At 39.2% G+C, this 25,426-nt stretch overlaps 1 protein-coding gene across 1 annotated transcript; it reads right to left on the bottom strand.

The window, feature by feature from the left end:
* Positions 1-1,060: 1,060 nt before the first annotated feature.
* Positions 1,061-24,947, bottom strand: LOC126267171 (LETM1 domain-containing protein 1-like). The gene is made up of 5 exons (XM_049972130.1): positions 24,696-24,947; positions 24,207-24,557; positions 19,008-19,296; positions 1,566-1,712; positions 1,061-1,491 (listed from the first exon to the last, which is right to left on the bottom strand). Exons 1-5 carry the CDS (start codon positions 24,764-24,766, stop codon positions 1,315-1,317), a joined length of 1,035 nt encoding a protein of 344 aa, XP_049828087.1. The 5' UTR covers positions 24,767-24,947; the 3' UTR covers positions 1,061-1,314.
* Positions 24,948-25,426: the final 479 nt, after the last annotated feature.

Here is a 25,426-nt window from a genome sequence, read left to right as displayed (position 1 = left end):
TATACACCAGACACAGGAGGCAGTGACGATCAGCACATCTGCCCAACAACAGGTGCCTTACAAAATCTTTTCTAATATCACTCTGTGGTATCAGAAGATCTGCAGTTTGACAGTTCACAGAAATAGATCATTTTATTTAGCAGAAATCAAAATTGAATGTGGCAGTATTTTTGTTACATTTAACAGAAAAATCTTTTTTAAAGCCAGCAATCAATTAACTTGTCGATAGCAACAACTGTGTGTTTTCAAAGCTGGTGGATGGTTAAGGTACTACACTTATCCTAGAAAACAGGTGGTCGGGTGTGCTGATTTAGATATTCTGCAGTTTCTATAAATCACTTCAGATTAAAGTCATAATGGTACATTCAACCAGGCTGCGGTCAATTTCTTCAGTCTGCACTAACTTGAGACAGTGGTAAGTCTTGATTGACCACACTCACTTGAAGCTCCAATATATGCACCTTCTGATGATACTTCCAATACAGACAGACAAATTCATGTCATTTTGTTTGGTGCCAAGAGCAGAAACAAGGAAAATAAAAACTATACATTTTCATTAAACTATCTGTATACAGCAATTTATACATAGTTTTATTTGGGGAGGGGTACATTTTTTTCTCTTAAGAACTTTAAGAAAAGAACACTGCCTCTTTAAAGCAAACAAAAAAAAAATCTTATTTCACTTATTGTGTGTTCTGGTACTCAGAATTAACTTTCATTTCTTTGCTTTCAAATGTAATTCTGTTTTGAAGAGCTGGCTGTATCTGTGCATCAAAAAATTTAAATTATAGAACTGAACAACATGCATGCCTAATTATAATATGAAAAATGTGTTACTATTATACACAGCATATTGTCAAAACCAAAGCTTGAAAGTCATGTAACATGCTGTTCACAAGGTTAAAGCTGTGGTTTCCATGACTATGGAATACACAGTTTGTTTATACATATATTTCAAATCTCATACCAACAAGCTTTTTTTTTTTAACTGTTTTCATAATGTCACTTTCATTTTATCGTGACAATTTATACCACTTTGGAAGAGTAAAATAAATTTCAGTGAGCAGAAATTTCCAAATTCTTTATTAGTTCCGATAACACAGTATGATGAAAAAATAAACACAGATGGTTCATGCTTTTCCATAAAATTATTAGTGTTAGAATGATCATTGCAATAAATCCCACATGGAATCAGTTATGTTGCCTGTGCTATGTTTCAGCATTCACTTATCAGAAGGCGGAAATTTGAAGAAATGCCTGTAATTTGCATACCAAATTTATGAGAGGGTACAGAGCCAAATTTCAAATGCACACTCAATATATGAGCGCCCAGTTACCGGGCTGATTGTATGCCAGCAGAATAGGGCAATGTAGCAAAAGTGACAAACTATTTTCATCCACGTGCTTTGAGACTGCAATCCAGTTATTTATCCATTCTATCAGATCATCTTCTTTCACATTAACAGGATTTAATCCACGGAGGAAACAAGCCTGTTGAAAGTCAACTCAGTAAGATTCTGGATACAAAACACAGTATGTTACACCTTTAAATACAAGTATCATACCCATCTCAGCTGGTCATGGCTCATTGCTTTCACTCCACCTTCCCTCAAAATTGCCATATCCATTTCGTGTATGATTCGAGCTCGATCAGATAACCGGTACCTGCGTCGCCATCCAACATGCATGCCATGCATTTTAAGAAGATGTCTCTGGAACAAAACAGTGAACTGAATCTATCTTCTGCTTTCTTTTAAGACACTCAACAAATGAAACAATTCTAATAATTATGAGAAGCACCCTCCCCCAAAAACGCGCACGGGTGTGTGTGGTAAAGAATTAGTTTCTTGTCTCGAACATTATGGAAATCTGTTTAGAAGCTACCCTCTTCTTAATTTTCTGCTTGATTCAGTGAGTGTAATAATAAATCGTAAAACAGAATTGGCTGCCCTTTTCAAGGAATGTGTGGTAAAAATGTCAGGCTATAGTGGGTCCCTGGTGAGTCCTAACAATTACTACTTTCACTTTTGGCAACTCTTAGAACTTTTTACCATGAGTCTGACATTTAACTATAGGTTACCCAACAACTGCTAAATTAGGTTGCCCACTGGTTCAGTCCACTCAGAAACAGGTGTAGCTTATGTGGAGGAGTAGTTGGATTGGAGACTGCTAGAGAATGAATCCATAAATAAAGATCTTCTGACCAGCATGTAGAGGTAGTACAATGCTAATATTTACTGCAAATTTGTAATATATTAAATGTTACACTGTTGTTGTAGTCTTCAGCCTGAAAATAATTTTGATGCAGCTCTCCATGCTGTTCTATCCTGCACAAGGCTCTTCATCTTCAAATAACTATTGCAACCTACATCATTCTGAATCTGCTTACTGTGTTTTCATCTCTTGGTATCCCTTGAAAGATTATTACCACCACCCCCTTCCCACTCCACACTTTCCTCTAATAATAAATTAGTGATCCCTTGGTGTCTCAGAATGTGTCTTATCAACTGATCCCTTCTTGTAGTCAAGTTGTGCCAAAAAATTTTCTCCAATTTTATTGAACTTTCTCATTAATTACAGGCTAGCTATCTACAGTATTCCTCTGTAGCACCACATCTCAAAAGCTTCTATCCTCTTCTTGTCTGAACAGTTTATTGTCCATTTTTCACCTCCATGTAAGGCTATACGCCTTCAGGAAAGGCTTCCTAACACTATATTTGGAGTTAAAATTTTCTGCTTCAGAAACACTTTTCTTGCCATTGCCAGTCTACATTTTATCTCCTCTCTACTTCAGCCATCATGTTACTTTGTTGGGCAAGTCACAAAACTCATCTTCTACGTTAAGAGTTTCATTTCCTAATCTAATTCCCTCAGCATCACCTGGTTTAATTCTACTACATTCCATTATCTTTGTTTTACTTTTGTTGCTATTCATCTTATATCCCCCTTTCAAGACACTCTCCAAGTCTTTTGCTGTTCCTGACAAAATTACAATGTCGTCAGAAAACCTCAAAGTTTTTATTTGTTCTACCTAAACTTTAATTTCTACTCCAAATTTTTCTTTTGTTTCCTTTACTGCTTGCTCAGTGCAGACTGAATAACATGAGTGATTGGCTACAATCCTGTCTCACTCCTTTGTCAACCACTGCTTCCTTTTCATGTCCCTCGACTCTTGTAACTACCATCTGGTTTTCGTGCAAGTTGTAAATAGCCTTTCACTTCCTCCATTTTACTCCTACTGCCTTCAAAATTTCAGAAACAGTATTCCACTCAACACCATCAAAAGCTTTCTCTTAATTCTACAAATGTTATAAATGTAAGGTTTGCCTTTCCTCAGCCTGTCTTCTAATACAGATCACAGGGTCAGTATTGCCTCATGTGGTCCTACATTACACCAGAATCCAAACCAATCTTCCCCGAGGCCGGCTTCTACCAGTTTTTCCATTTTTCTGTAGAGAATTTGTGTTAGTGTTTTGCCAACAATGGCTTATGGAACTGATGGTCTGGTAATATTCACACCTGTCTACACCTGCTTTCTTTTACATTCTTCTTGAGTCTGAAGATATTTTGCCTGGCTCATACATCGTGAAAACCAGATGGAATAGTTTTGCCATGGATGGCTCTCCCAAGGCTATCAGTATTCCTGACAGAATGTCGTCTACTCCATAGGGCTTGTTTCAACTTCAGTTTTTCACTGTTCTATCAAATTGTGCTTGCATATCGTATGTACCATCTCATCTATGTCCTCTTCCTTTTCTATAATGCTGCCTCATGCTCATCTCCTTTTATAGAAGCTCTGTATACTACCATCTTCAAGGTTTCCCTTCATTGCTTAGTACTAGTTTTCTATCTGAGCTCTTGCAGCTGCTCCTCTTTTCTCCAAAGGCCTCTTTAATTTTCCTCAAGCTGGTATATTGTCTTTTCTCAAGTCACACATGCTTCTAATTCCTTACATATGTCATATGGCCATTCATGCTTAGCCTTTTTTTTTAAATATTTGTACAGTGAAACCTCTTTATAACGTTCCTCCATATAATGTTTTCCTGTATATTACATCCATTTTTTTAGGTCCCAGCTAAAAGCCCATATAAACAATGTTAAATTTTCCTCTTTACCGAGTTTCCTCTATATCACAATTTCCTCCATGTAATGCTCACATTTTTGGAACCCTGGTCAATTATTTACCTCTTTATAACGATTAAGTGACTGGATGTAGACACACAGTTTTCCGTTCTGTGGATTCACAATTTGCACCGGCTCAGAAAGCCCGTGCTCAGTGTATTTCACATGTCAGCGGCAGAACCCGGTCACATGACGTGATGCACATTCTGCTTGCAATCTTTTTGGTGCCATTTCAGTCAATGCTTTGTATTCATAGCGTGTTGTGTGAGCTGAACAGCAAACAGTTTGTGTGTCTAGTGAGAGTGTGTCTTCAATATAACTTTCTTAAAAAAAAAAAAAGCTTTTATCAGTGCACATGAGTGAAAAATGGAAGAACATTTCTGTGGAAGAGAAGTGTTTTGTTATTAAAAAAAGTGGAGGCATCTCCTGGTGAGAGTCACGTGGAGCTAGCGAAGCAATTTGAACTGGTACACTCAACACTACTATCAAAACAGATCATCGATAATGGAAGGGTTTGAGAATTGTGGAAATTCGAAACGTATGCGTGTGAAACTCTCGACTTACGGTGAAATGGAGGAAGTTTTATTAGCTTGGTTTCAGCAAGCACATGCTGCAAACATTCCTATAAACTTAACTATTCTGAAGGAGAAGGTGCTTCAAATATCACTGCAGTTAGGAATGGAAAATTTTAAGGCATGCAGTGGACGGATTAATAAATTTTGACAGCATAATGGTGGTGTATACAAAGCGGAATGTGGAGAAAGTAAAAGTGTGGACAAACCAGCTGCAACTCAGTGGATGCAGACTCTCCCTATTCTGATACATGGCTACAAACTGGGTGACATGTATAACACTGACGAAAGCGGCATGTTTTTTTACAATTTAATGCTGGATAAGAGATTTACTTTTCGTGGGGAAAATTGCCATGGCAGTAAGAAGATCAAGAAACGTCTTACCGTTTTGTTGTGTGCAAATTCCGATGACAGTGAAAAACTGAAACCTTTGGTTATCAGGAAGCCAAAAACTCCGAGGTGCTTCAAAAACATTTCCATGTTTCCGTGCAAATACACAAACAATGCCAAGGCATGGATGGCGAGTGATAAAATTACGTTTTCTCAGAGAATTTGATGCCAAAATGTGGAGTGCTGCTGTTTGTGGATAGATGTGCAGCACATCCACAAGACGTATCCTTTCTGAGAAATGTGAAAGTAATTTTCCTGCCACCCAACTGCACCAGCCACCTGCAACCTTTGGACTTGGGAATAGTACAGCCCTTGTAAAAAAAAAAAAGGCCTTGAATTTGATGGGCCAAAGAAAACCGGGCAGCCAGCAGAGCTCACAACTGAAGCTGAATATTTTACATGCAATGAATTTAATTATGTACTCGTGGAGGGAAGTCAGTGCTGAAACTATTAAAAACTGTTTCACAAAAGCAGATTCTGTGAGAATGAGATGGCAGCTCCTGTGGAAGCTGTTGCAAGTGATCTGCAAGAGTTTCAGGAATTACTAGGCAGTGATTCTGTCACTTTTGAGGACTTAGTGGCTGTGGATGACAACGTGGCAACTACAGGAGTACAAAGTATTGAGGAGCTGACTGCAGAGAGAAGCTTGGAGAATAATAGTGATAGTGAAAGTGACAGTGACAAGGTAGATGATCCTGTGCCCTCATATCCTAAGGCAGCTGAAGCCTTTGAAACATTCAGGAGATATATTATGGCCCATAGACTTGAGGACAGAACGAGCAATAAATGATTGCCATACAGTCAAGGACAATAGGAAACAAACTAATGAATATTTTTAAAAAATCATAGGTATGCGATTTTCAGATTGCATAGGTTCTTAGAGTTTTGTCAAATTTAAGTTCCATTCCATAATTTAATTATTAAAGTAATTTTTTTGTGACTAATTCTTTTTTAATCTGCACTACTTACAGTGTTTTTATGTAATATGTGCAGTATATCATAAACAAAATTTGGCTCTTATTCTATAAGTGGGTCAACTGAAGAACGGAATACCACCTGTCAGCTTTGGACAACGATATCATATCTTAAGAATCTGTTATAACTTTTTACAGTACAAACTGATCCATTTACTTTCACCCATCCACCTACTGGGCCCCATTTTTTATTTACAAAAAACTAATCATTTGATACATTGATCATTTGCAATGAATATCATATTATGGTATTGTGAAAATTTAAAATGTCATCTATGGCACCATTTGTCAAAGCTGATTAGTGGTATCCCTATCTTAAGTAATGCTCTATAATTAATATTTGGAAGCCTTCCTCTTTATAGTGTTTTCCTCTATACAGTGTTCAGAATTTGTGGTCCCTTGAAAAACGTTATATAGAGGTTTCACTGTATTTATTTTCACCTATGCTCTCTACGAAACTCTCGACAACCTATGGTAATTGAGGTCCAGTCTCATTAACTGCCTATCTTTTTGCAATTCCTTCTGTTTTAATCTACTGTTCCTAACAATAAATCGTGGTCAGTGTCCACATCTGCTCCTGGAAATGTCTTACAATTTAAAATCTGATTCTGAAATCCGTCTTATCGTCATATAAATCAACTGACACCTTCTGGTGTTTCCAGATCAATGATAAAATTATTCTCTATGCAAAATTGTACAAGGTGGCTTCTTCTTTTATTCCTTTCCCCTTGTCCATATTCATATACTTATTTTTATTCCTTCTCTTCCTTTTCCTACTATCGAATTCCATTCCCCGTATCCATTAACTATCTGAATAATTTCTTTTATCTCCACATAACTTCTTCAATGTCTTCATCATATACAGGGGTAGTTGGCATATAAATTGGGACTAATGTGGTTGGTGTGTGCTTCTTGTCTATATTGGCTATGATAATGCATTCAATGCGCTGTTAATATTAGCTTACTAGCATCCCAATTTTCTTATTCATTATTAAACCTACTCCTGCATTACCCCTGTTTGATAACGCTGTATTCACCTGACCAGAAGTCCTGCTCCCCTTGCCACCGAACTTCCATAGTTTGCACTATATCAAATTTGAACCTACCCCCATTTCCCTTTTTAAAATTTCTAATCTAACTGCCCAATTTAGAAATGTAACATTCCTTGCTCCAACCTGCAGAACGCCAGTTTTGTTTCTCCTGATGATGTCGGCGGCCTGGAAATGGGGACTATTTTGCTTCTGGAATATTTTACCCAAGAGGATTCCATTATCATTTAACCATGCCCTCAGGAAAAATTACAGCTGTAGTTTCCCCTTGCTTTCAGTCGTTTGTACCAGCACAGCAAGGTTGTTTTGGTTTATGTTAGAAGGCCAGACCAGTCAATCATCCAGGCTGTTGCCCCTACAGTTACTGAAAAGGCTGCTGCTGCTGCCGCTCTTCAAGACTCACACAATTCTCCTGCTAACCATTCCTGATTAGGTAGATTCTTTTCAACTGAATTACATCAAAGAGAGAATCATGAGAATTAACAGTAAACTAGAATAGCATTTCAACAGCTTTTGTAATCATACAAAAATGGTACTCGCCACACATCACTGTCGACGAATAAGTAGGGTTTGAAAAACACACACTCTATTAAATATGACAAATATTTTTTTGCTTTAAGCACAGCTCACTGTTGCACCATGAGCAATCTTAATCAGAGGAGAATGCCTTATCCAGATATAAGTGTGTTATAGTGGTCATGGTGGCAAAATACAGTAGTTAAAGGGCAGGGTAGCAGTGAGTGGATGCCTGGTAGTCGTCTGACATGTTGTCATGGAAACATCAATGTTTAAACATTAATTTATTGTTCACCAACAAAAGCAATTGTGTTGATACTTGGAGAAGTCGACACCCCGCAGCCTTCGAGGAGGTGCGGTTGGCTGCACGGTGTCCTGACAGCTTACAGTGTCAGGTGGCCACTGATGATTACAGCAGCAGCTCAGCAAGGCTGTTGGCCGCAGTAGCACATGACTGCTCATAATGCAGATTATGGACTGCCTGGCAGCCCCGGACATAGCACACAAAATAATGTTGTGGAGCCAGCATGGATGAGATGGTGCCCATCACTAGCAGAGGCAGGCAGCATGTATTTTGGCTGCACAGTCCCTGGCTCTAGCTATCTCCAGGGCAGGAGATTGGCAGCAGCTAAAGTGGGCCTGCTGGTTGGAGAGCAGTAACTCCACAGTATTGGACCCGGCACCAGCAGCAGCACCACAGCTAGCAGTGTCACAGTCTGGACAGAGTGGCTGGTTGAGTCACGTAGATTCTCAGACCAAGACTCATACCCGAGTAAAAATGATGAGTATTCATAAGGTCTTGGCCCATCCTTATTTTGATACAGCATCGGTTTTGATCAAGTAAGCCATAAATATTCTGTGGCTCAGATGACAAGTAACCGGGCCACCCGTGTTGGCTCTGCTTTCTTGCTGAGTTGATATTTCAACTCTGGGCCCTCAGATGCAACTCGTGATGTAACTACGTGGCATCGTAATGACAGTTCCTATTGCATCAGCAAGCACAACAACTGAAGTAATAACATTTGCCAATTATGCGGCCTCTTGTATTGTCTGTGGCAGGTGACTTAATTGCACTCAGCAACCAATCAATTTTTTGCAGCAAAACAACTCAATTTCATCACAGTGTTAGAAAGTAAGTAAAACAACAGAGTTTATTTAGCAATTATACCACATTTTACTTTTGATAACTGAATAATCTCAGCTGCAAGGACGAAGATAAGGAAACAGCCAGGCAGTCAACTGCATGATGCATTCACGAATATGAACTCAGTATGGAGGGTTCTGTACACATACATGTGTAATCAAAGGATTTGTTATTAATAACCAGTACACTAATTTAAAGGTACAAGAGGACTCACTGTAGTATGTTCTAAATCCGGTATGTATCTCTAAAACACTACCAAACAATTTCAACAGATCTCTGGCAGCACTCCAAAGTATATGTTTCTAGATGCTGCTACCCATCAGCTGAGACTACATAAAAATGCATATTCCCAGTCCTCCCAAATGTATGCAGGAATCGTCTTGCAAGTTGCTGCTCTTCAAGTATCCCCTTAAAGAATTACTGGAAAGTTGGTTTGAGCACCGTGATGCTTTAATATGCTCGGAGATTGTTTGTCCATACCTCCATGACTACACAACAAATCAGAAAGGGTCAAGGCCTGCTTTTACACACAGATTTTCCATTTAACTAGGAACATACTGACAGCCTGTTCCTACAAATAACATACAAATTTGATAGAGCTATTGCAGGTAATTACTGTTATGTTTGACGCACGCACACCAATGAAGCATCAGTCAGATATAGAGTTCCAAAACAACAAAAACAAAGTTCTCCTTAACATGACTGCTATACTTTCATATCATAGCCTTGGTGCCTAGAAACTGAACGTGCGCAAGCTTCTGTGAACAGTCAATCTGCCTAATTCATCTCATCATACATTCTTTCATTCTGTTCATCACTTGTGGAGCAAATAGAAATATCAACTTGTTCTATTTGGACAGATATTAGACAAAAAGCTACCTTGACTATGAGAATGCATTCACTATGCTGTTCATAGTAACTTACCTGCATTCCTATTTTCCTACTCACTGTTAAGACTTACTTCTGCATTATTCCTATTTGATTTTGTATTGCTAATCCTGGCCTAACCTGCTCTTCCTGCCACCACACTTCACTAATTCCCAGTGTATACAACTTCCATCAATTCCATTCTCTTTCTAAGTTCTCTATCCTACGTTCCTGATCAAGTGAGGTACCACCGCACATATTGACCATTAAGGCAGGCAGTCAAAAGTTTTAATAATCATACCAAAAAAATAAAGCTATGAAATAATTTTCTTTGTTTGTTCGGAGGAGTGTGTGTGTGTGTGTATATATATATATATATGCAGTCATGATACACAGTGAAATCCACAGGCCACAGTAACAAAGCACATCATTGGAGGAGCCAAAACATAATGGCAGAGCCCATCGATAAAGTACAGTATCACATGATAATATGTTTTCTTCATCTGAAGAGCAACAAAGCTAAAATAATCCATGGTGAATTAGTGGAAGTGTACGACAACAATGCGTGTCACAGTGGATAGGTGGCACAGATGCATCCAGTGAGGCTGAACAATTCTGGATGATAAAGAACAAACTAGCAGGCCACATTTGTGTGAAGAACTGGAAATTGTTAAGATGTGGACACCCCAGTGCTCAAAGACTGGTGTATCACAATCGAAGTGATAGTGGAAAAACTGTCATTCATTGGTTTTCAAAATCTTGCATGACATTCTAAATACAGCCTGCCAGAATCTGTTCACACGGATTCAAAACACACAACAGAATCAAAGCATCAGAGGAAATTCGGTTGTCTCAGGCTAATCTTCTTTAGCTATCTAATCACCAAGCATGAGTGCTAGGTGTATCACAATGACCCCAAGACGAAGGAGCGAAACAAACACTTAAAAGATACGAATTCATCACTGCAAAAAAAGCAAAGTCCAGGTCATCATTGGGCAAGGTGAAGATAATTGATTTTTGAGATTTTTAATGGCGTGATAACCAATTATGCTCTTAAGGGGGCAAACTGTCAGAGGATAGGATGGCTACTCAAATTCTGAAAAAGCCATCCATGAAAAGTGGACAGATCCAGTCAGAAGGGTCAAACTATAAAGTGAGGAAGCTAAAAACACACGCACACACCAGAAGGTGTAAAAGGGCGGGTCAAATCTAAAAATGGAAAAGCAGGGATAAAAGAGCGGTCCTTGCCCGGGGAAGTAGCCATGGCTTCCAGACCCAGAAAATGCGGAGAGAGGCCCCAACCACGGCCACCCTGACCTTGCTCCAGGAAGAATGCAAAATATTAGAACTGAAAATAAAAACCACTTTCACGAAGGAAACTGAGAACCAGTTTCAACCATCCGTGAATCATCTCCTAATATTAAGACAAGGAATTGGAAAGGCTATACTAGTATCAAAAGATGGGGACATTCCACTAATATTTGGGAGATCATCAGTCTGGATCCAAAACCACATTGTGAAGGTGGCTCATTACACAAGGGAAAACAATGGATGGGCCTAGCATGACCGACAAGTAGATGGCATAAGACAGAAACAAAAATAACTGTTAATAAGGCTGCTGAGTTCATTTGTCACCCAGCATGTACTCTGTATTTTTGCTGTAAGTAGATTATAGGCCTTAGATGCATTGTCTTACAAGTCAAAGGCATTGTTAATATTTAAACACAGGTGCATTATGTGGAAGATTTGTAAATAATATAGTTAATAAAGTGTACTAATTTCTGGTCAATTAAACAGCATCAACCATTTCGTTCCTTTTGATCTCTCCCCTCATCATACCTGCCATTGAAAAGAAGAATTCCTTGAAACCTCTCAACACAGTGACAGAAAAATTTATTGTATCTTATTGTTTCATCTTCCTAAAGTTCCATTTGCAAGCAGTGCACGAGATGAACAACTGTTGACAGATCTTGTAATACAGGTAATTTTCGCCTCACAAACATTAGTATATGCCTGATGGCCTCAAGTTATCAACAATTGTAATGTAAAAGAAATGAACCATCGCATAGCACCCAACAGAATCTATTATTGTTTATCTTTGTCGCTCCTGCGCGGCAGCTGTAAATCACTATGTACACGTATCGATTAATGATATAAAAAGAATTCTATTATTTCAAGACAAATGAGGCCTTGAGCACTTCACCTGTTACTGTTTCTATTCCATGAAAGGCGGATGCAGACTTGCCGCATTCCACAATCTGTATTTTATAATTTGTGCAAAATAGTCTGTAAATGTGCCAATTGCCTTCTCAATCAGAAAACATAGTTTGTAAATAAAATAGAAAGAAACTTCCACATGGGAAAAATATATTAAAAACAAAGATTCCAAGACTTACCAAGCGGGAAAGCGCCAGCAGACAGGCACATGAACAAAACACACACACACACACACACACACACACACACACACACACACACACACACACAGAATTACTAGCTTTCGCAACCGATGGTTGCTTCTTCAGGAAGGATGTGGGTTTTAAGGGAGAGGGTAAGGAGTCATTCCAATCCCGGGAGCGGAAAGACTTCCCTTAGGGGGAAAAATGGACAGGTGTACACTCGCACACACACACACACACACACACACACACACACACACATATCCATCCGCACATACGGATGGATATATATATATATATATATGTGTGTGTGTGTGTGTGTGTGTGTGTGTGTGTGTGTGTGTGTGTGTGTGTGTGTGTGTGTGTGTGTGCGTGTGTGTGCGCGCGCGCGCGAGTGTACACCTGTCCATTTTTTCCCCTAAGGGAAGTCTTTCCGCTCCCGGGATTGGAATGACTCCTTACCCTCTCCCTTAAAACCCACATCCTTTCGTCTTTCCCTCTCCTTCCTGAAGAAGCAACCATCGGTTGCGAAAGCTAGTAATTCTGTGTGTGTGTTTGTGTGTTTTGTTCATGTGCCTGTCTGCCGGCGCTTTCCCACTTGGTAAGTCTTGGAATCTTTGTTTTTAATATAGAAAACATAGTTTTATATGATTAATTACGAGCAGGCACCATCAAGAGGACATTAACCTCAAGTATTGCCTATGATGTGCAAAGCTTTTGTTAATACGCACCAGCTATTGTAACTGTAATATAAAAAGGTACGTAGCATTAAAAAACGTGTGTTATATACGAAGTGTGCTTATTTAGACAAATTATCGTTAAGTATATCCATCTCCTCATTACTTGAATGTTAATCATTTTTTATCAGTTTATCTCCAGAAATTATTATTACGCTGATGGACCGAACGCAGAATGCAGCATTGAGGCAGGAGGAACATTATCGTATTCCTATCATTTTTGAAGCAATCATTTTCAGTTGTGTAGAGTTGATTTCTTTTAAAGTCAATAAATCTTTTCGTCCCTTAGTGTCGATCCGTGTTTGACTGCATCGCGGCCATGAAAATGTGCGGATTTGATAATTTTTCTTCCTACCAATCTCAAATAAATTAATCTGCTGCTCCATTTCCAAAGAATGTCAGGTATTTAGTGACTTGTTACTATACGATAGTTGCCAAGTTACACACAAAACATCATTATACCTTCAACACTACAGTCTGTGTCTAGGGCTAAATTTCTCTGATTTTATTGTCATGGTCATTTCAAAACAGAAAATAACATTTTGTTCGTAATACTCTTTAAGTTCGGCAGTAGGCTTCTCCGTGTATATCAATGGAGTTGGTTAAGTGTGCTTGTGTCACTCTTGCACTGACTACATGACCAAGTAACAAAATGTGCAGATCTCATTTGAATCTTATCTATCACTCCTATTAATACCACCCACTGAATTTCCCGAAATGACAAGCAACATGGCGTGAACAAGGTGTTTGTAAGATACCTCTTTTGCTACACCATGTACCATACTGATTTCAAAGATATATAAGCTCCCTGACTGTAAAAGACAAGAGAAACTTCAATCGACTATATTTTTTCACGTAACTATGAAAACAACTTTACAGTAATTATTTAACTGCATTGGATTACGTTTATTACTTAACTTATCTCATCCTCTACTACCATAACAACATGAATTCTAATTTGATAATTTCAAGGTTTTTAAAAAGTCCCATTTTAGTTCTCCAAAAGCCCAGCAACAAATAAAAAAAAAAAAATCAGCAAAAACTGTAAGACAGAAGACAAATTAGTATACCTTATGGTCCCTTTTCTTTATTCCGCCATAAGTGACAGAAGAATGTAAAAGATTGTATATACTCAGACTCACTTTAAAGGTTCTGGGCTCTGACTAAGTTATGACCATAGTGACGCTCGTCTTGGGTGACAGAGCAAAAGAAAACTTCAAATGATAACAATAATGAAAATTCCTGGATGGAACAAGATGTAAAATAAGGGAAAGGCAACAACTCACCTCTAGTGGACTGATGTGTGAAATATAGAAACAGAAAACAGTATTCACATTACCTAAAGTACGCACTTACACACACACACACACACACACACACACACACACACACACACACACACACAACTTCCATGGCCTTCAGTAATCTATGATCAGTATCACCAACTGCGTGGGAGCGTATGTTTGGGTCTGATTGTGCACTTTTATTGCAAAAAAGTGCAAGAGCTCAAAAGCTACTGTGAATACTATTTTCTGTTGTGTTTCAATGCTTGATGTATCAGACCACTATAAAATTTCAAATCACAATGGCAGATATGGATTTGGATGTGGCCCCCAAATTACAACCTTGCGTCTTGTTCTTGCAATACACCATTTAGCTTATAGTCTGTGTAAATGAAAACATTGAGCTGCAAGCTGGCATTTCAATATGCCATTGCTCCATTCTTTACACAGCAAAGTATTTCACCATTTTGCGGGAAAAGGTCTACCTGAAATAGTGTAGTGCAGTTTACAAAAAAACACTCGTTTACAAGGGTGAGACTGAAATTTTTTTACAAAAACAAACAAGATTAGTTTTTCATATATTTTAAATTATTTTTTTTCTACAAGGTGCTAGGTCAGGCCTGTATGGTGGCGGTACACGATGCTGACCTTTAGGGCATACAGATAATAAGTCTCTAGTTTTGCTGCATGAAGCGATTTGTCATCATGAAATGAAATTTTTGCCTTGTGGGTGAACTTAAACATTTGTAGTAAACATACATTTGTGTACCACTTCACAGTAATGGACACCTATATTCTGATGCTACAACAGCAATATGGTCCATTTTGGAAAATACCTAACAACCATCTTCTTATTAGCACTGTGAATTCATCAGACTATGGTAGGCTTAGGTTCTGCTACAAACACCCAGAGTTTTTCTGTGCCAATTAATGTGTTGTTTTTGATCAGGAGTCAGATTATGTGGAATCCATTGGCAACACAGTTTTTTCACACCTGTTGATATAAAATGTTTCATATTCATGCTGTGCCAAAGCTGAAAAAATTCTTAGGATGTCTGTTGATCAACTTGAATTCACACTACCAATTATAAATTTGCATTCGATGGGGCTCTTTGTCAATACATTTTTAAGCCAATCTTCACAATTAGTGACAATTTAACATAATAAAAAACACAGCCTGGAAATGTTCTCCAGTCAAATTTATTTTTTTGTACGCGCAAAATCTTGATGATGATTAGAAACTATTACAGCAAATTGAACAGACTACATGGCAATCAATTTGAAACATCAGAAAGTAGCAGTGACATATAAACATGGCATTAGACTAGGGCAGTTTTTTCTTTTTACAACCTCCGATTGCTTAGTATAGAAGCTATGCGAGCGGCAGGAAGTGGACATGTGCTGTAGGCTACTGCACAACTCTCGCACTACACACTCCGCCATTGCCAACCTCAAGGCATCAGTCTGCATTGCACTACAGCCACATAAACATGGCTGCCATCATTTTTGCTCCCGCCAAGTGTGAATCACGAAGTGTAATTTGGTTTCTGCAAGCAGGAGGGAACACTGCAGCAGAAATTCATCGGAGAATGAGCCAAGTGTAGGGTGATAACGTCATGACTGACGGTTGTGTGCGTGAATGGTGCCGAAAGTTTAAAGATGGCCGAAATGATGTGCATGATGAAGGGGGGCCAAGGATGCAAGTCTGTCGTTTCAGCTGACCTTGTTGAATGAGTTGACAGAATGGTTAGAGAAAATCGTATGTTCACCATAACTGCTTTGTCTATGGGAATCCGGAAGTTTCAAGACCTGTTGTACACACTATCGTTACTGAACGTTTAGTGTACAAAAAACTTTGTGCTCATTCGGTTCCAGAAATGTTGACTGATGCCCACAAAAGTCACTGAATGGTGTGAGCTTTAAATTTCCTTGACTGTTATCATGATGAAGGAGAGAACTTTTTGAAATCAACTGTTACTGCAGACAAAAATTGAATCCAATATGACACACCAGAAACACAACAACAATCACAACAATGGATGCATCCAAATTCACCAAACAAACCAAAAAAATTCAAACAAGCATTCAACAATAAAGGTTGTGGCTAATATGTTTCGGGAGCAAAAAGATGTGTTGCTTGTAGAGTTTATGCAGCCCGGAACCACTATCAATGCAGCTGCTTATTGTTAAACTTTACGATGTTTGTGGAGAGCCATTCAAAACAAACAAAGAGGAATGCTGACTTCAGGAAATGTGTTGATCCATGACAATGCTCATCCACACACTGCTAGCACAACCCAATGGCTCCTTGAACAATTTCAATGGGACATTTTCGATCATTCGCCGTACAGTCCTGACCTGGCACCCAGCGACATTCACCTTTTCCCTGAACTAATGATATGGCTGGGAGGGCAGCACTTTCAAAGCAATGAAGATCTTCAAAACAACGTCAACACTCATTTGCCATCATTGGCAGCAACATTTTTTGAAGAGGGTATTGCAAAGCTTGTCCACAGGTTCGATAAATGTCTCATTTTTTTCGGTGATTATGCTGAAAAGTAACAATAAGTGTACAAAAACTGTCGGTAAAAAACAATTGTTTTCTATTAACTTGTCTTATTCATAGCCTATCGGAGGTTTGGAAAAAAAGGGGAAAAAAAACGCCCTCATAAAATTTCTGGCATTTAAGCTTTACTAGTGCATCTTTAACCTGTACTCACAAACATGACCTTTAACATAATTAATCTTACAAATGTAAAATTGTTGATAGTATAATTTAAACAGATAGATAAAAAATCTACTTACCAAGAGGCGTTAGGGGAACACACACACACACACACACACACCAGGATTTAACTATTACAAGCTTTCAGAGAAAGGGGCTCCTCCTCCTGGCAGAAGAGTCAAAGGGGAAGGAAGAGGACTGGAGAGCTGTATGGACAGAGGTACAGTTCAAAAAAGAGTCTGAACTTTGGACCAGGGAAGACTTACCGGATGGGATGAGACTACACCAAACGAGATTTGAAACCTGAGAGCTTAAAGGTGAAAGACAGGGTAATACACCAAACAGAGATTACTACTAAAACTCCGTGCATGAGTTAATAAGAGTGGAAAGCTAAGTGCATTGTATGTAACAGAGGTGAGAGGGGGCGACGACAAAAATAGACGAGTCAGCAAATGAAAGATGTAGGAAACTAAAATGAAGTGGAGAAATGAGTAGTTACTGTAAATAAGTGCTGAGACGGAAGGAATTAACGTAAATTAAGGCCAGGTAGGTGGTGAGAACCAAGGAAATGTAGTGCTAGTTCCCACTTGCAGAGTTCTGAGAAACTGGTGTCTGGGAGAAGAACCCAGATGGCGCGTGTGGTGAAACAAGCACTGTGGTCATGGCTGTTTTGAACAGCATGCTCTGCAACAAGATATTGTGTGCTGCCTGTATACCCCTTCTGCCTATGCCCATTCATTCTGACTGACAACTGGGTGGTAGTCATAGGGTAGGGAGATGGGTGCAGAAGAAACATAAGAGCCTGACAAGGATGTTGCAGAGATTGGGAGAGCGACGAAAAGCTATTCCAGTTGTGGTGGGCAAAATCTTAGACAGAATGCATCTCACTTCAGAGCACAATTTTAGGAAGTCATGGCCTTGTCAAAGTTGCTAATTGATACATTAAAAACCAGAATAATACCGGGTGACAAGTGGTGTGCTCCGAAGTTGTTTTTTGAAGGGATCAGCAATACCACGATTGGATGTGACGGCCTGGGAAATCTGCTTTTGAACTAGGCTGCTGGGATAATTATGTCCAGTGAAGGCTGAATTGAGAGTGGTGGTGTATTCCTGTAAAAAGTCTGCATCCAAACAATGCCATCTTGAATGCCAAGGCTGTATGGGGGGGAATGTTTGACATGGAAAGGATGGCAACTGTCAAAATGTAAGTACTGTTGTTTGTTGGTAGGTTTGATGTGGACGAAAGTGTGTAGCTGGCTACGGTGAGGGTGAAATCAACATGTTACCTCCCATACAGCCACCTTTGAAATGACATGTTACATACCAGCTGTTAAGTAAACACTGTTTGGACATCTACATTGGCAGGACTACCACGCAGTTATCAGTCAGGATGAATGGACATAGGCAGGGGTATATAAAGGCAACACACAATATCATGTTGCAGAGCATGCTGTACATGACAGCCATGACATTGGTACCTATCTCACCGCACACACCATCTGGATTCTCCCCCAGACATCGGTTTCTCAGAACTCCACATGTGGGAACTAGCACATGTCCTTGGTTCTTGCCACCCACCTGGCCTTAATTTATGTTAATTCCTTCCATCTCAGCATTTATTCACAGTAGCTATTCCTTTCTTCACTCCATTTTAGTTTCCTACATCTTCCATTTTCTGACTCGTCTATTTTTTGCCGTCCCCCCTTTCCACCTCTGTTATATACAACCCACTTAGCTTTTCAGTCTTATCAACTCCTGCACAATGTTTTAGAAGTAATCTCTGTCTTGCATATTACACTGTCTTACACCTTTAAGCTCTCAGATTTCAAACCTCATCCTGTGCAGTCTCCAACAATCGGTCTTTCCTTTTCACCCCATCTGGTAAGTCTCCCCTGACCTAGGGTTCTGTGTGACATTTCTGAACTGTCCCCTTTCTCCTACAGCCCTCCAGTCCTTTTCCTTCACCCCTCTTCATTGACCGCCAACTCTTCTGCCAGAAGAATGAACCACTGGCTCCGAAAGGTTGTAATAGCTAAATCCTTTTGTGTGGGTGTGTGCCGCGTAGTGAGTAGACTTTTTATCTATCAGTTTATATTAAATGTAAAATTGTGTAATTCATAAACTCAAATAACAATACCAACAGTAGTTCTGTTACTAATTCTAACCAACTTCTTTCATAACTTATCCTAATTCCACATAAGGATACAATCTATGAACTGTCATACTTACAACATGACCAGTATAGAGATACAGGATGTGGTATGGGTGTCCTTTAAATAAGTCAATGCACTTCACAATATCCTCGGTTTTTGGATGCACACCGCTTCCTATTAAACTTAAAATCCTTGCCCATGGTTTGTGTAAGGATTCATCTTCTATATTGTCCAACTGTGCCTGCAAAGCTCTGAACACTGGTCGACAGTGGTATAAACGTGACCGAAGATTATGAACATCAAATTCCACGCGCTGCTGAATGGTCCAGAAATGAGAGCACAGCAGTTGTCGAGGGAACAGGTATCTAGACATTCAGTAAACATTTTAACACTGGAAATAAAGTGCATGTAAAGCCCAGGATGTACAATGCTGACAACAATGTCATCAAAATGCTCAATGAATTTTATATCACTAGTTACCAACATCCAAGTGTGAAACGGATATTATATGGACAGAAATAATTTATATTTCACTTAGATATCTAAACATCTGAGATTACATGACTTACACTAAAAAAGCACATATCAAACTCATAAATTTTAAGCAGTAGGATAGGAGGGCATGTGTTTGCCAACTGTTGATGAGCACAACTACAGGAGATTAACAGAAAAGAAAGAAAGAACTTACGACTTTCAGAACTTTGAAGGAGATTCTTCACTGGGTGAAAGTGGCACACCAAAACTTGGACCAAGTGAAGGAAAAATGTACATTTGTCACAGGAAAATGAAGGATGCTTGAATCCTTATATCACACATAATAACAATAACAATAATAATAACAACCACAACAGATTCCGACATTAGGTTATTGACAATGGGCTGCAAGCCAACTGGTAAGTTGTGTGTGTGTGTGTGTGTGTGTGTGTGTGTGTGTGTGTGTGTGTGTGTACGCGCGCGCATTTCAAAACTAGTGTGCGATTGCTTTGTTCTGTGTATTATCAATTTTGCGGCTAATATTTGATTGCAGTCTCCCCCACCCCCCTCCAACTCCCAATTTCCTGCGTTTCTCCCTTATCTTCAATATTTATTTTATGAATTTGTACAATTTTTATTTCATGTTTATATCTTCATGCCATGGCTACATGCTATGTTATTGCTCGACATACGGAACTGTTTGTGTAGCAGCTAAGGGCATAATATGACATAACCAGTCAAAGCCAATAGGGGACATCAAATCCTCTGGTTTATCCAGTCATTCTGTCTCTCATAATTTTACAGTTTTCTCATGTGAATTTTTGTTTTGATATGAAATGCTTGACATAAAAAGTGAAGCACCCACAAGACATGGTCAGATGGCAATATAACTTTGTACATGTACCCATCACTGGTGGATACGAAAATGAGAGTTGCAATTCTCTAACAGGTAGAATGGCCACCACAGTGCATTAGTATTGTTACCAGGCCCAGTACAGTATATAAGGTGCATGAACAGGGTCATATGTTGAGTGATCACTCTGAAGAACACGGAGACGCTGCATGCTTGTGCATGTTATCAGCACCTGATGAAGTTTGGAAGGGACCCCACTGTGGATCTCTACTTGGCCAGCTGGTTGAATCGTACAATATCCTGATTTATGGGGCATTTGGATCATTGGCCCGATGTTTGACCAGATGGGAACATATGGGCAGGCATACTCATTGTCACGGTTCTGGTCAACCTTGTCTGACTATCACAAGGGAGGCACACAATATTGTACACCAAGCACATTGTAATCCCTTCACACCTGCTCCTGTCAACTGAGAAAAAGTAATAGATTCCTACAACACTAGGTGTTACCCTGCACCGTTGCTCAGACACTAGCAGCAGCAGGACTAGTAAATTATGTTCCCATGTGGAGGCTGCCATTAACACCACAACACAAATGGCTGTTAGGAGTGGTACTGGTGATGAGTGGCATCACGTTCTGTTCAGTGATGAATCGTGGTTCTGCACTACCCCTGATGACCATTCTCAACGAGTATGGCAATGGCCTTGGGAGATGTTCTACTCTTCCAGTGTACTGGAGAGACACAGCGGTGATACTCTGGCATTGATATGGGGAGCCATTGGGTATTACTTCAGATCATGGCTGGTAACGGCTGAGGGAACTCTGACAGCACATGGTACATAAAAGACATCCTGCATCGTCTTTTCTATCCTATTCTGCATAAGCAAAACATAGTGTATGTTTTCCCTGTGAATACTAAGGCTAGACAGGGAATCGAAATCACCATCAGATACTAAATCCTCATGAGTTACTTCTCGTGCAACAGTATCGTTTTCAACATGACGCGACAATTCTCATCCACACATAGCAAATGTGTCTATGAGATGTCTGCACAATACTAAGGTAGTACCATGGCCTGTAAAATACCCAGATCCATCCCTGACAACGTGTGTGACCAGCATGGATGTCAACTTGATCCCAGTGTCAGTATCCAGATTACCAAGGACCAGTTAGAGCAGCTTATCTTAAGACAGGATACAATGGCTTTACGACAGCTTTGCCAACCAAACTGGTGCACGCATTCAGGCCAGAGGGGTTGCAACATCACATTGATAAGTGGGCTCAAGTTCTTTGTAAATCTGACTGAGTTTTGTAACCACTGAAATAATATCAAATACCATCTCAACACATGAAGTTTCACAGGGAGAAAAAATAATCCTCCAAAAGCTAGTGAAGTCTTCATTATTCTTTGTGAGCCTGTTGCAACTTAGCAATTCGGCTATTTGGCGTAAATTTTTACATTTTTCCAGAATTTCCCTTATTGTTTTTAAAAGTTTACTTGACTACTAGTATTATTCAGAGGAAATAGCTACCACATTTCTGACAGCAGAGGCCTTTTGTCTCCACCTGAGACTAACACTTGTCATGCAGCTTTACAGTTCATTGCCTTGTAGATATCATGAGTTTTCAATTCTTGAATCTAGATATTCATACAATTTGTAGGAGGAGTAGGCTACATAATGGGACATGCATTTAATTTCCTTTTAATAATTCCCAATTTATTGTTTTACATAAGGTAGAAGGTCCAGAGTGCATGATTCAACTCTAAACTTTTTTTGGGGAAAAAAAGTCAATATGAAAAAATCATCAGTGTCTTGTACTGTGAAAGTACAAATCAAATTTCAGCTGAAGCTTAGTTTTATTACTGACAATAAGTATTGAAGAGCAATTTTAAATGTGCTTAGAAGTGAGTATAAGAACTCCAGTATCTTTAGATATTAATGGCTACAGGGCCAATGCAAGCCAAGGCACTCCACCTCCAATAAGATATATACATCAATAATGCATTCTTTTCACATAGATTAAAATAACCAATAAGAAAAGGGGAACATATTTTGAGCACCAAAAATGGAACTACTTGATATTCTTAATGGGTGGACTTAAAATTGAGATCACTATGTCTTTGGTATTTTCTCTGCCTTTTTGGAATGAAGGCTTTGGGACTAACACATCAACTGTCCAACTCAATGTTTATGTTAGGTTGGGTGGGTGACAGACTGTGTGTGAGCTGACAAAATCAACATGTGTTGTCATATGAGGAAAAACAAATAAGAGTTACTGAATACTTCAAAAAGTACTTATTGCAGCTGTATATCACAACATAAAATATTTTTTACAGTTGTGGAGAACATTCCAATTAATTTTAGGCTTATGACTGCTGCTTTTCCAAATATGTTGCACATTCCATGTTCGAGTCAATATCTGGCACAACTGAAACAACTTACTGCCACAAAAAATACTGTCTGTCTGCTGCATTCTCATTGTATATTTACAACCAGCTGTTGGCGCCCCTCCTCCCCCCTTGCTTTTCTGTTACGCTTTGAGAAGTGCTGACACCATGAAAATAATCATCTCTGATCTAAACTCTGCTGGATGCCAACACACTGGCCTCACCTATGCCCTCCAAATGAATCCTGAACAAAATTACGTTCTGCTGGAATATGAAAATCATCTAGCAGTAAGTTTTTTCGACTTGTCACCTTAACTTGCTGTCAACATTATATAAGTGTGAAATACTTGAGGACTTAAAGGGGAGGTTTTCCGGTGATTTCCATAAATTGCTTCAGGCAAATGCCTGAAAGGACGCGGCCAATCTCCTTCCCTAATCTGATGGGACCAATTACCTCGCTGTTTGGTCCCCTCTCCCACATCAACCAACCAACAAACTTTGGGGAGACACCATTTGGTTCCTCCTGAAAGATTTCAAAGTCTTAACGCTTCTGCAGGTAACTTCTCTTCATATTCATCTGACAGCATTAGTGGAACATCAGTCGCCTTTTCTAATTTATGGCTTCTGGTCCAGTGGTAACACTCACCATCTCATTCATGCCCCCCCCCCTTTTTTGGGGAGGGGGGGCACATTTTCTGGAACTATCATAGGCTCCAATTAAAGCCCGCCACAGTGACCCGATAAACGGTGGCCGCAATGATGTTACAAATGAACATGAAGGTACTTATGTAACCACGTCTGAAGTGAAAGATGAAATGATGGCGGTAAGTGGCTTTGATTAATGAAAAATATTCATCATTAATTTTAATCTCCTGCAGCAGATCTCTCAATTCTTTCTGGACTGGAAAGCAATTCACAGAAATCCAGTTTGCAAAGAATGCAGAAATGTCCAAACTATAAATACCATTAAAAATATCTACAATCTGTTAACTTACTATGTTATTTCAAGGAATGGAGTAGAGGGAAGATATAAAAGGACGAACAGCTAAAAGCATCAGAAGCAGCTTAGAAGGATTGCAAGGTATGTTGGTATTAAAATATTGAGCCAGATGGCACTACCACCCAGCTGAACACTTCATTCCCTTATCTTCTTCATGTATTGGATGATTCTGATATATGTGTGAAACATAAATACACTTCCGGCAAGGTAAGCTTTGAAAACGTCCTGTCAAAAACTCTACAGTGATTTGCAGATTGTGCGTGTACAATATACCTATCAAGTGCATAGGGAAGTATCTAAATGTGACATATTAGGCCTATACTAATGGAAACAAGCAGTTACACAAACTACAGTACCCACATTCACACGTCCACCATCAAAATTTCACACATGATTGATTCATATGGCGGCTTCAAATTTCATTTGTAGCCAAATTATTAGTCCAAAAGTCTTGATTACAACTCAGAGCTAGTAATTAATGTGGACGTCCGTTCAGAGTTAGACTTCACACAAAATATGCTGACAGATAACTAAGTGCAAGAGACAGGATATACTTACACCATTGGCAAAACTATATAATTTGTAAAGGGCAAAACGGATAGAAAGAGCATTGGAGCAACTTTCACTATGTCTTTCTTCATCTTGTGATACAACTCAAGTTCACCTCGACTTAAAAGTGCGCGATCTCTCAGAGCGGTATGTATCTGCATTGAGATCTGAAAGAATGACTTCAAGTCTCTGTAGAAATCCTTAATTCCGGCAGTAAATATCCTGTACGTACGTAGAGCCGCGGGGAACTTCTTCTCCAAAAGCGTCTCATAGCCTTGAACAAATTGCATGTAGCGCGAAAGTGCATATCGTCGTATTTTATTAATTTCTTTCTGTGACGTCGTAGTTTTCTGACTGCATCTGCGAAAACATTGATTGTTAGAAGTTAATATGTGACACATGCTCACCTACATCTGACACAATGCTATGTGATATTTTCTCTCGTTTATCTACGCAGTATCATTAGTTGATCATGCTTACTACATTAATTAATCGTACCTACGAATACTATGTCGAGTTATGCTGGAACTTGTTATTAAACTCCTGCCAATACAACTTAAATAAATCATCTTCGGTGTTCAGATCAAAGCATTTAAAAATCAAATAATCTCAAAACAGCAAAATATTGTTGTATTTCACACTGTCACTATTTATTTCCGTCCATCAACAGTATCACGAATACGCATTTGTTTGAATACCTCCTCCCCATCTTCGATAGCAGCATAGCACGCACTGAGGACAGAATCGACAAGGATGTTCGACTATCGTTGGAACTGCGATACTAGATTTTGATTTCACATGCCGCACCATAGAGTATAAATTTCTATGCAGTGAGCATTCGAATGAGCGGAAACGGGATTCTGACCGTAACATCTTCTGCATCTCAGGTCACGTGATTTTGAGACAGCGCATTTTAGCCCGTATAGTGCTTAGCGTATTTCGAGTGTCTTTACTCCGCTGCTACAAATAGATCGCCTTCAGAAGTACCGTGAAACTTTGTATACGGGTTTTACCGACATCTAATTTCATGTAAGGAACTGAAGTTGGCTCAAAGCTGTGCGGTATTGTACTTTTTTGCCAAAGTACTACAGCTCAGACTCCACTTTGCTGACGTCTTTTCCGTAACTTGATAAGAAGTGACAGCCAACAATATTTTTTACGTTTCCTATTTCCCTCATTATTGAATCTCTCTTCTAATTAATAATGCCACAGTGACACTGTAGAGGGCG

The sequence above is a fragment of the Schistocerca gregaria genome, chromosome 4 (genome assembly GCF_023897955.1).
Source record: "Schistocerca gregaria isolate iqSchGreg1 chromosome 4, iqSchGreg1.2, whole genome shotgun sequence".
Lineage (NCBI taxonomy): Eukaryota > Metazoa > Arthropoda > Insecta > Orthoptera > Acrididae > Schistocerca > Schistocerca gregaria.
Note: the sequence above shows the minus strand (reverse complement) of the source record. Positions and strands in the feature narration are given on the sequence as shown.

Excerpts from the sequence above, each read along its gene's own strand:
- LOC126267171 (XM_049972130.1), bottom strand. The coding sequence starts at position 24,766 with ATGATTTATTTAAGTTGTATTGGCAGGAGTTTAATAACAAGTTCCAGC. Across the intron at positions 19,297-24,206 it reads TATATAGTTTTGCCAATGGT|ATACCTGTTCCCTCGACAAC; the intron begins GTAAGTATATCC and ends CTGAATGTCTAG. Across the intron at positions 1,492-1,565 it reads GCCATGACCAGCTGAGATGG|GCTTGTTTCCTCCGTGGATT; the intron begins GTATGATACTTG and ends GACTTTCAACAG.